Source organism: Papilio xuthus, unplaced genomic scaffold, assembly GCF_000836235.2.
Source record: "Papilio xuthus unplaced genomic scaffold, Pxut_1.1 DF826923.1, whole genome shotgun sequence".
Taxonomy (NCBI): Eukaryota; Metazoa; Arthropoda; class Insecta; order Lepidoptera; family Papilionidae; genus Papilio; species Papilio xuthus.
This window is the reverse complement of record NW_013531726.1, coordinates 1,183,569-1,194,866: the sequence shown is the minus strand read 5'-3', so window position 1 is coordinate 1,194,866 and position 11,298 is coordinate 1,183,569. Positions and strand designations below refer to the sequence as shown.

Sequence of the window (11,298 nt, the reverse complement as noted above, 5' to 3'; positions counted from 1 at the left end):
ATAAATAATATTGTATATTAATATAATAAAACAATTTGATTACAATTTTCAATAAATCGTTTTATTTCGTAATATTTTCATAGATATTTTGACAATGGCAAACCATAGTGAAACAGGGGGATAGACAAAATGAATGCGCTCCAAAGCAATTCCATTTACACTGATAAAAACATTGGATAAGTCACGTGATTGTCGCGCCTAACTTAAATACATTTATGAAGTTCGCTATGGAATCGCTTCGTTTGTTGCTGGTTTTTTTTTATCTATATCAAAATTACTATATAATTTATGGCACGTAAGTATATGTACTGGAGTTAAATCCTTCTTCGCCCATGCGCTCTCCTATCCAATCATAAAAGGCGGGAACTTTGACATAAATGCAAGGGGCGCCCTCTTCATGGATACGGAACGCGCTCATTCCATACAATACGTATCTTGTACTATCATCCTGGAAACAATTTAATATGTTAAATCTTACAATTATTCTTCACTGTATTGATACTGTCTACCAGCTGTCCCTCGCGACTTAATTAATGACCAGCGTCCTCTTTTAGACTATGTTCCACATCTATGTCAAATTTCAGCAAGATCCATGCAGCCGTTCTGGATATACTTTTTCAGAAACATCCATCTATTTACACTTCCAAACATTTGCATTTATAATATTAGTAAGGTAAGACAGTCCGACGTTACATTTGTGGAACCACCTGACATCTATAGTTTTAGACATTAAGTAGAATCAATTGGCGCGAATGACGTGATTTCGTTACAAAGTGAAGTGTCAGAATGATTAGTGAGGGGACATAAACGTCGACATTTTAGTAAGGCTAGTGTTGTGCCAGTACACCGGCACAGTGTCGGATTTTCTCAAACAGTTGGTAGTTATAAATTAGGCCTGTGCGCAGAATTTATTTGCACGTGTTACCTTAACGGGACAGACAAGTGGCGCCCCCAAGTCTCCCTTACAAGTATCATCAGCTGAGCCTGCGCAAGTGAGACTATCGTGTAATCGGTATATCTTTCCGAGTCTTGTTTTTCGCATTTTCGTTTCGCAATCATCAGCACTCAAAAGATTTACCGGTATCTGGGGAACAATATTTTATCTAATTAATTAGATGTATGGGCAATAAAACAATAATCTTTAACCAATAAGGTTTTACTGTTCACCAATTCATACCATAAAGGAATACATCGTGATATAATCTTTTGACGAAGAAATTCAAAGGTATGAGTAAGTCCCACTATCCGCTTTGAGCCAGTGTGCAACGTTTATAAGGCCAAAGCATCGCAATAAGGTTGGTTTAAGCCCATCATAAAAATCAAAACTATAACATTCGACACCAAAAAGTACCATTTAGTGCGGACTTAACGTGCAGTGAGAACGAGAACAGTAGTTGTGGTCTCCGAGTCAGAAAGATGGTAGACCCATATCATCAATCAACCCATGATCATTTCATGTAAGTCTGCCGAAATATTGGGAGATCAAACAACTTAATCGTGGTAAAAATCTCTTTTCTTAAGAATGTTATTATCACTAAAACTATGAAATGAAAGCCACAAAGACTATCTGACTTGAATGTCCACGGTTTCACCTTACCTTCTTTAGTATATCAGACTTTCCAGAGACAGCGGACATGCCCCATCCAGTGCCAAAGCACTTAGTTCCCGGCTCGGGTAGCGTTGGACCCACACACGCTACGCCCACGTGCGGCGCATCATTTAAATCGAAGGGTTGTTCCAGAAATACCATACTAATTGCATTATAAAACGAATCTGAAAAGTTTCAAATATATTTCATGGTAACATTTTGTAAAAGAAAAAGGAGTCTGTTTAAAGAAGGAAATGACCTATCGCTAAAATACAGACCCATAGACATCTGTAACACGGTAAAGAATTGCAAATGCGTTGCCTACTTTTAATCCGCAGTCAAGAGGATATACAGAAAAAGAACATTTTTTCCCTGTACATCTTCTAGCCCGTCAATTTCACTTGCACTTTCCGTTCATTCCTTATTAGTAAGACTAGCTGTCGTCTGCCTCCGTTCGCGCGAAATTAAGGAAAAGTTGATTAATAGTCTATGTGTTCTTACAAACTATGTTCTATACCTATGCCAAATTTCAGTGAGATCCTTGCTGCCGTTCTGGAGATAACTTCTAACAAACATCCATTCATCTATCTAAACATTCGCATTGTTTGTGATTCAATTGCATTGTGTGTACTTACCCTTAAAATAATCTTTATGGATAACAATTCTGCGTACGTTCCTTTCCTGATGGACATAGTCTTCATCTTCTGCGGTTTTGTGCCATTCACCCGCCCGGCATTTGATCTGTAAGAATTATAAATGCATTGCATGAAATACTAACTGTCGCCCCGTCTCCGTCTCTCCCGGAATTAAAAAAAAACATGATTGGTTTTAGACTTTATTAGTTAGAATCATTTGGTGCGAATGGCGCGCTTTCGTTACAAAGTCAAGTGTCAGAATGATTAGTGAGGGGACATAAACGTTGATGTTTTAATACGGCTAGTGTTGTGCCAGTACACCGGAACACAGAGTCAGATTTTCTCCTAATATTAGTAGCCTATGTATTCTTGCAGACTATGTTCTACATCTATGTCTTTCAGTGGTATTCGTTTAGCCATTCTGAAGATATCTTGTCACATTCATACTATTTATCACAACATTCGAAATTACGATATTCAGTTTACTTTAATTTATTTAAACACTGAATATAAATCTAAAGATTGTTGTTAATCTATAAATCTATATTGGTTATAAAATTTGTTTAATCATCTATATTTAATCTACTTTTCTTAGTTTTAATCATAAAAAATACATAACCTCATTTGGTTTTATTTTTTCAAGGCCATATGAGCTGGTGAGTACTACGGAGGTATGTATCAGAGTGCCGCCATTGAGGTAATCTTTGTCAGACCATTGAGTCGACGGCGTGTCCGATTTTCTGGGAAATAAAGAAACAAGATGTAATAATTTATATCATTGGTCGATTTGAATACGTCTTTGATCACAAATAATTTTATGCAGCCAACACCAATAACCTAATGGATCAAGCAATGAATTTTTTAATCTTGTAGTTGTGAGTTCGAATCCCGTCATTCAACTATTGTAGTCAAGCGACAAAAATCTTAGATCTTTATTTAAAAAAAAAAACTTAACATGCAGTTTTGATCTCATTTAAACACATTTGAGTAATCAGCGTGAAATGTAATAAGGTGGGTAAGGAATTAAGTTCCTTTACAATGATAAAAAAATAGAGCTTACTTAATAATTGCGACCATCCATGGATATTCACCAAAGTCAGCCAGCATTTCTCCGAAACGGAATACCAGACCGCTAGGATTGGTTACACCGCATTTTAAATTGGTTTCTGTTTCAAAAAATTAATAACTTAATATTGATTAAATTATTCTTAACTAGCTGTTATCCGCGATTCCGTCCGCGAGGAATAAAAAAAAACTTAATTATTAACCTATGTTTCCTTACAGACTATTCATTTCATCAAAATTCGTTCAGCGGTCCCGGAGATACCTTCAAACAAACATCCATCGATCTAAACATTCGCATTTATAATATTTAGTAAACTTATATGTCGCTATATCTAGTTCTACCTTAAACGTAAATACGTCTAAGACATCAGGCCGACACCGACTCGGAAATAACAATAATTATAAAGTATAGACACATTTCAAAAAAGAAAAGAAATTTATTACTTTCGGGGGTGTTTGTTCACGACATCATTTTGTTACTATTTAATGCATTTTGTTTAAGAATGTTTTTTGTTTTAGATTTTTTTTGTTTGAGTATGTTTTTTTTTTTTGCGAATGTTTTTTTAAATCCATAATTACATTTAAATGTGAGATTCCTATAAGGATGTATATGTACAATATGGTTTAAAGTAATTATGACACAGTGGAGTAAAAAACAGGAAAATAATAATCGCATCACTAGATCAAGCGACTCATTAACTCCAGTATAATGTAGATAAAATAAACTATGGACTACAAAAATTTTTAAAACCTATATCTACAAATTTAGGTATAACAGAGTATTATTATGTTACCTGTAGCTTTTTCTTCATTAGTTTTAGCAAATTGTATCTTATCTTGAGCTTTTGATATTATACATGAATGTATAATTGTAACCACTATTATAAACCCTCTGAAAATACAAATTTGTATACAATAGTTGCAATAATTTATATCTAATTTATATTATAAATACGAATGTTTAGATGGATGGATGTTTGTTTAAAGGTATCTCCAAAATGGCTGCACGAATCTGAATAAAATTTGGCATAGAGGTAGAGCATAGTCTGGAAGAACACATAGGCTACTAATTAAGTTGTTTTTTAATACCTCGCGGATGCAGTCGCGGTCGACAGTTAGTTAATCATAAATAAAGTATGATGTTAGATTATTAAAAGTTAAATGTAATTAGTAATCTATGTGTACGTCCAGTCTATGTTCTACATCTATGCCAAATTTCATCGAGATCCGTGTAGCCGTTCTGGAGATACCTTTCAACAAACATCCATCCATCTTGACATTTGCATTTATAATATTAGTAAAATAACATTTACTTTTAACGACTGTCAATTGTTTTTATCAAATATAAACTAAAAAATCTTGATACTTTACAATCCGCACCAAAAAAAGACATTTCAGTAGAGTAAAAAAACTACTGACCTAAGATGGGACCTATTTAAACGCGTACATTTAAGTCTAGAATACACTATAAACCAGATTATAAAAACTAAAATAAACTGTTTACTGGATACAAGTTCGAGTTCACATACCATATATAACTAAGATTAATACGTACCTCATAATGTCACAGTTGATAATGATTTATGACATACAAATATAATTCACAATATTGTATTTAAAAGAAGACCACTTTGGTCCGGTGTCTGTTGAGGAATGATGTGATGCTTCAACTATCAACTATAAACAAGTTTAAAGCTATCAACACATTAGGGTTTGCGCACAGATGTGTGCGAAATACGAAACGTTCCTTATAAAGTTCCATTCGCAAAACAAATGTCGAAAAATATATTATTTCTATGTTTTTTAGGGTTCCGTACCTCATAGGAAAAAAACAGAACCATTATAGGATCACTTGGTTGTTCGTCCGTCTGTCTGTCAAGACCTTTATTCTCAAAAACGCGTGAAGGTATCAAGCTGGAATTCATTCTTATTTTAGAGTACTTTAAAACTATCAAGACCGTTTGTTAACTAAATTTAAGCAATTACTTAAAGATCCCTTACATTATATTTATGTTCTTTACCGTCTTTTTCATTTTATTCATTAATAATGTATATTTCTATAAAATATTTTTTTCATGTCGTAAAATAAACCATCAAATTATTTTTTATATTAGTTAATGGCTAATAGCTGCCTGATATTTTTTGTTCTTCGAATGCAAATTATTGCGAATCGAATGTGTACTGCATAATAATTCGTTCGTATATAGTTGGTCAACATCTTTATAAGCTAGTTATTTTAAACAGGCTTCTTTTGTACGGTAAGGTCATGTATTAAGCGATTTTTTGATATTCAACGGGAATTTTAATTAAAATATGGTAAATCAATAGTATCCTGTTGAGCTACTATAGATGTGAGATTATTTAATTTATAGTCAAATTTAAGCTAACCTTGTAAAGATACTTTCATAAGTTAATATGCTAATGATTTCTTAACTAAGGTGATGCAGCAATCCGTAAGGCCTTGGTCTCTGACAAGTCTCCACCTTCCCCGATCCCGCACAGTCCCAACACAGTCCTGGACATGTAGCTTTTCTTTATATCATAAGGTGGCAAACGAGCGAGCGGCCACCTGAAATGTCTGAAATAGTGAAGTGACCGTTGCCCATAGACATACGCAATTGCATATGCGTTGCCTACCTTTATTCGACGGAGGAGAGGATGCACAGAAAGAAAAAAATTTCCCTTCCCATGCATCCTCTCATGTGGAAAGTCCACTTCCACTTCCTATCCTTTCCTTATAAGAAAAAGGGTGGGAAGGGAAATAGGACTAAATTAGGCCGCACATTCATCAGACGAAACGCGGAATAGCTTCCACTTGACGCCTGTCATCTTAGCTCCCGAAGATCTAATGAACGATTTTTTAGGTCTACATAAATATTATGGTAAAGCTTCTGATTAACTCATTCTTTTTGCTTTCATTTATTGTTGGTTTCCACTGCTAATTCAAGAATGTAAAACTATGTTTTCTCTATGGCATAGACACTAAGATATCTTTTTATTTCAATCTTTCAGCAGTGGACACTTACGGTTATAAACTAGGGAGGTAAAATAAATAAACAATTAATTATTTTCGTATATTTTAACCACTGAAACACATTAAAACCATCCCAAAAATAATCGATTAACTATCAAAATTAAAAATTTGTTTACAATAATCATACAAAATGCGATATAAAATAATACAATAATTGGTATAGAGATTAAAATTGTACAAATAAACCAAATGAATAACAAAATATGTATTATACAATTCAAACTTTATGGCGGCTTAATATTAACTGCCAGCGTGTTCGTAAATTGGGGCTGAATTAAAGCATGTCATCCCTCTCACACTCTTTGTCAAAATAGAGACAACATATGTCAGACAAGTGTCAAGGTCAAATTGTTCGTAACGTCTCACCATAAAGTTTGAATTTAGAACTGCGATCATTTCTTTTTCAAGATAGCGACCAATCTGTCAGCTTCTCTAAACCCGGCTTCAACAGCGCCGTGTACAGCCGAGTGTCTATGGTGGGAAGTGGCCTCTCCCGCGAAGCATACTACGGGGAATTTCCCGCCATGATACAATGGCTCGCTGAGAGTGGCCGCACTCCCGCCCTCCTCCTCAGTGGCGACACTGCGGTAGGAATAGGAACCACGGGCTAACGGATTTGATGCCCATTGCGATCTGAAATTATAAAATGACCATAAGTGTTCTTTCGAAATAATAATTAAGTTTGAATCTTATAATACCTTAAACTCTTCGTGGTTTTCCTTGAAGCATTAATTTAGTTCATTATTTTACTAGACTTATGACGTTTAGATTTATCACCCTTAACTTACGGTAGGCTCCGAGCCCCTCGGTGGAGATGTATACTGAGCTGATGATGATGATGACGTTTAGTAGGCTTATGTCATTCACAGATTCAAAAAAGTTTATTAGATTCAATTCAAAAATGTCATCATACTAATATTATAAATGCGAATGTTTGGATGGATGTTTGCTTTAAGGTATCTCCAGAACGGCTGCATGGATCTCGATGAAATTTGGCATAAATATAGAACATAGCCAGGAAGAGCACATAAATGACTAATTAAGTGTTTTTTTCGTAATGTTTTTCGAAACAAACCTTTTAATCGCTTTAATTGGTGTCACATCGAACTGTTTCTTAAATATTTCCAACAATTTATTGACTCCTGCCTTGACTTGATCTTCACTACATTTCTCCATCACCTCAGCGCCACGGCCGTATATCCAGGCTAGGAGTAAATTAGGCTGGTACTCAACAGTGTTTAATGCACAGATTTCCGTCACCCATTCTTCGTTAGCGAAGTTTCCCTTATCTTCATCTCGCCAGAGAAGGGACAAGCTAGCTGGTGTCTTAGGCCACCATGGTCTAGTAAACTCTATGTATATTTTGTCTAAAACACAAAGTTGGAGTGTGTTGATTGCTGTGACCTTTTCGGTGGGTAATGGCGGATTGAAGAGTTGATTGTGCCTGGAAAAAAAGATACAAGAAATTTTAAAAACTATCAGACTATAGCAAACCAAAAATCCATACTAATGTTATAAATGCGAAAGTATCTCTGTCTGTCTGTCTGTCCTTCTTTCAAGCAAAAACTGCTAAACCGATTTCAATGAAATTTGGTACACCGATAGTCAAGAGCCTAGAAAAGGACTTACGACGTACTTTTTAACGCGAATTTGTGATTTTAATATGTTTTGTCGATATATATATATACATAAGTATTAGTAAAAACAGTAGCCTAAATAATGAAATGCTACCAATAGACAGGATTTCAAGCGGACGAAGTCGCGGACGCAGGTAGTATAGCTATATTTTTTTATATTGAATAAACCAGTGCTTGACCATAAAGCCACTTGATAAATGGATCGAAGAATGGTTTTAAATAAGTTTTGCAGTAATAATTGTTATTGTAATAATAGATTTCCGATAACCTCGCGGCATAATATTTACCGCTTGATTGAGGAAAACTATGGAAGGTACTTGATATTTACATACACGAAGTTTTAAAGAATTTAATTCAATACCAGACAAAGGAATATGACAATTTTAACATAATTTTATTAGTTATGTTTTTATCTTATATATAAAATTCTCGTGTCACAATTTTCGTTCCCATACTCATCCGAAGCGGCTTGACCGATTCTCGTGTAATTTTGTCTGAGAATCGGCCAACATCTATTTTTAATCCCGCGCGGACAGAGTCGCGGGCGACAGCTAGTATCAAAAAAACAATTACACTGTGAACCTGTTACAAAAATCTACCCAAATACAATATTGTTAAAACTTGACTTCACAAATAGATGGCACTAATTATGTTTTAAAACGTGATATCGTTTTACCGTGTAAAATTTTAGTTAAAAAAAAGAAATCTTTGTCCATGGCATAATCAGACAACAGCAACCAATCAAGCCGAGGTTCGGCTCTCTTGGGCACCCTTGAATCGGAATGCTAAACGCGTATTGAGTGACAGCACAAGCCGAGGTCCCCTCTCGGGGTCCCTTGAGCCCCGTCACTCCATGGAGCGTCCACCGAAGCGACCTAAGAGCTCGGCGGCCTCCCAATCCGGTAATAATAACGAAGTAACGGCCCGAGCCGAGGTTCCTAAGGGAGCCCTCCAGCTTAGTTACTCTTAAACGAGGTTATGGTTAAGTGCCATCTGCGCTCGGCCACCTCAAGCCCGGTGAAGCTGTAAATGCCTCCTCAAGGCAAGCAGTGGCAATTCAGTCACAAGAAAAACCTTGTCCATGAATGATTTGTGTTCTATTTAGTAAAAAGAAGTTACCTTTCTTTTAGTACTCCGATAGATAGAGTGACAATGACACTCTTGGCAGCGTAGAGACTGCCGTCTTTACATTTGACGTGCACCAGAGGGTTCTCGGGTTCGAGTCCTTGCTGAGTACTCCGCCATTTAATACTCTCAACCTCTTTCTTCAGCAGTATTTCAACCGGAATTGCTTTTGACGGATCTGGGTATTTGTTCTAAAATAAATTGTAAATTAGCATTATTATTGTGGGTTTCCAGTGCCATTAAAAAAATAAACAAAGAAAAAAATCTGATTCATTCATGACTCATTTCTCAGATATGTGCAGGTTGCATCACGTTGTTTTCCTTTAACGTAAGAACGTTGGATAAATGTACATATGTAAATCGAAAATAAAAAAACACAATGGTACATGGCTGGATTCGAAGCAGATGACTAGTAAAGTGCTTAACCCCTGAGCCACCGACACTCTTAAAATCTGATATGATACAAGTATTATACATAGTAGTCCAATAATTGTGTTTAGAAAAAACGTTATTATAACTAGATTAACAGTTGAGAGTGAAAGCAAATTATCTGAACGGACTCAAGACTTTAAAATAATTCTATAATTTCGCTCATGTATCATTTTAATCTGGTTAACTTACTAATAAAACATCCAGAAGTGTCTTGAAGCCTTTTCCTTTCCAGTTTAACATGAACTCTCCCTCGCAGCCCCAGCACTCCTCAAGGCCTTTGAGAGACTTCCCTTGTCGCGGGTCAGCCTGACCTCCTAAATGGTTGTTCTTCTCAAACCAATCAACGAAGGATTTAGCTAGCTGAGGTTCTTTCTTTAACGTTGCGTTGGTTTTAAGCCTGGAATTAATTAATAGCAATTAATTGTTGTTGAGGGTTAAAAGACTTGAATTTTTTTAACGTCTCTTTAACAACCAGTCTACGAAAGATTTCATATGATTAATCATTGATGCTAAAATCTTTACTAATATGGATGGATGGATATTGTTGGATTCGTGGATGTTTATTTGTTTGAAGGAATCTCCAGAACGGCTGTATAGATCTCGCTGAAATTTTGCATAGATGTAGAATGTAGTCTAGAAGAACACATAGGCTACTTATTAAGTTTTTTTTTAATACTGCACGGACAGAGTCGGGGGTGACAGCTAGTTGTTATTAAATCACCTTCTCCTCTAGAATATTCATTTACGATATTGGTAATAACTTCGATAGTCTAAAATCTAAAGATATAATAATTTAATAAGACTTACGCAGTACGCACACATTCAGCTATGGATTTCTTGCTATTCTTATCAGCTTTACCGACTTCTTGGTTTAAAGCACCTATCAACGTTTCGCTTTTGCCTTCATCTATCAGTTCCCCGTTGGACAGTACGTACAATTTGTGATCCGGTTTAGGTCTTCCCAAGAGACCTAACGGATTAACCAACTCGAAAACAACGTTGTCTTTCTCCCCATGACACCTGGAAAATAAAAAATAAAAATTTTAATGTCACTACTAACTCATAAATAATAACGATATCATCTTACAAATTAAGAATTAAAGATCACAAATCTAAGAAAATAAGTAACAGCCGTTTACACTTTAAAAAAAAATATTTTGCGTCCCGGAGGCCTAATTTAGTTCTCTTTCCCTTCCCACCGTTTTCTTATAAGGAAAGGATGGGAAGTGGAAGTGGACTTTCCGGATGAAAGGATGTATGGAAAGAGAAAATATTTTCTTTCTGTGCATCCTCTCCTCCGTCGATTAAAAGTTGTAATTGCGTAAGTCTATGGGCAACGGTCACTTCACTATTTCAGCGATTTCAGGTGGCCGCTCGCTCGTTTGCCACCTTATGATATAAAAAAAAAATTAAAATCTTGTACTACTAATATTAGAACATCATCTCCTTGCCCCAATCCACTCTACGTGGTATTTGCGGACCATATTTTAGTCCTCCAAGTCGATGTATTCGTCATAGATTAAAAAGAGCTATAATATTTAATCTACGGTCTTTTACATACCAGGCCGCCCCTAAATCCAACGCACACTCCCCGAATTGCACGGTACGTATTCTACCGCCGATCCTGTCATCAGCCTCTAAACCAAGGACCTTGAGACCAGCGTCGTGAAGTCTCCGCAGTGCCGCCAACCCTGACGCACCACATCCTACTACTATTACGTCCATTAGTTGCCTGAAACAAGCGTTACAAAATAAATATATCACTAGCTGTCGCCCACAAGT

The 11,298-nt window shown here is 35.9% G+C and overlaps 2 protein-coding genes across 4 annotated transcripts in view; both read right to left on the bottom strand.

Annotated features, from left to right (window-relative positions):
- Positions 1 to 82: 82 nt before the first annotated feature.
- LOC106122363 (serine protease 30-like) lies at positions 83 to 4,897 on the bottom strand. Its single transcript, NM_001312286.1, is given in 8 exon segments — positions 83 to 448; positions 926 to 1,084; positions 1,598 to 1,773; positions 2,224 to 2,329; positions 2,843 to 2,963; positions 3,284 to 3,389; positions 4,083 to 4,180; positions 4,844 to 4,897. Coding segments are annotated over 8 exon segments (933 nt in total). The 5' UTR covers positions 4,849 to 4,897; the 3' UTR covers positions 83 to 286.
- A 1,451-nt stretch (positions 4,898 to 6,348) lies between these two features.
- Positions 6,349 to 11,298, bottom strand: part of LOC106122484 (spermine oxidase) — a 25,834-nt gene continuing 20,884 nt past the window's right edge. For all 3 annotated transcript variants that reach the window (XM_013318465.1, XM_013318463.1, XM_013318464.1), the window contains exons 2-7: positions 11,078 to 11,248; positions 10,324 to 10,536; positions 9,706 to 9,913; positions 9,079 to 9,275; positions 7,398 to 7,766; positions 6,349 to 6,955 (exon numbers count right to left, since the gene is read on the bottom strand). In XM_013318465.1, coding sequence (XP_013173919.1) covers positions 6,715 to 6,955; positions 7,398 to 7,766; positions 9,079 to 9,275; positions 9,706 to 9,913; positions 10,324 to 10,536; positions 11,078 to 11,241 — 1,392 coding nt within the window. In that variant the 5' untranslated portion in view covers positions 11,242 to 11,248 and the 3' untranslated portion in view covers positions 6,349 to 6,714. The remainder of the gene's footprint in view (positions 6,956 to 7,397; positions 7,767 to 9,078; positions 9,276 to 9,705; positions 9,914 to 10,323; positions 10,537 to 11,077; positions 11,249 to 11,298) is intronic.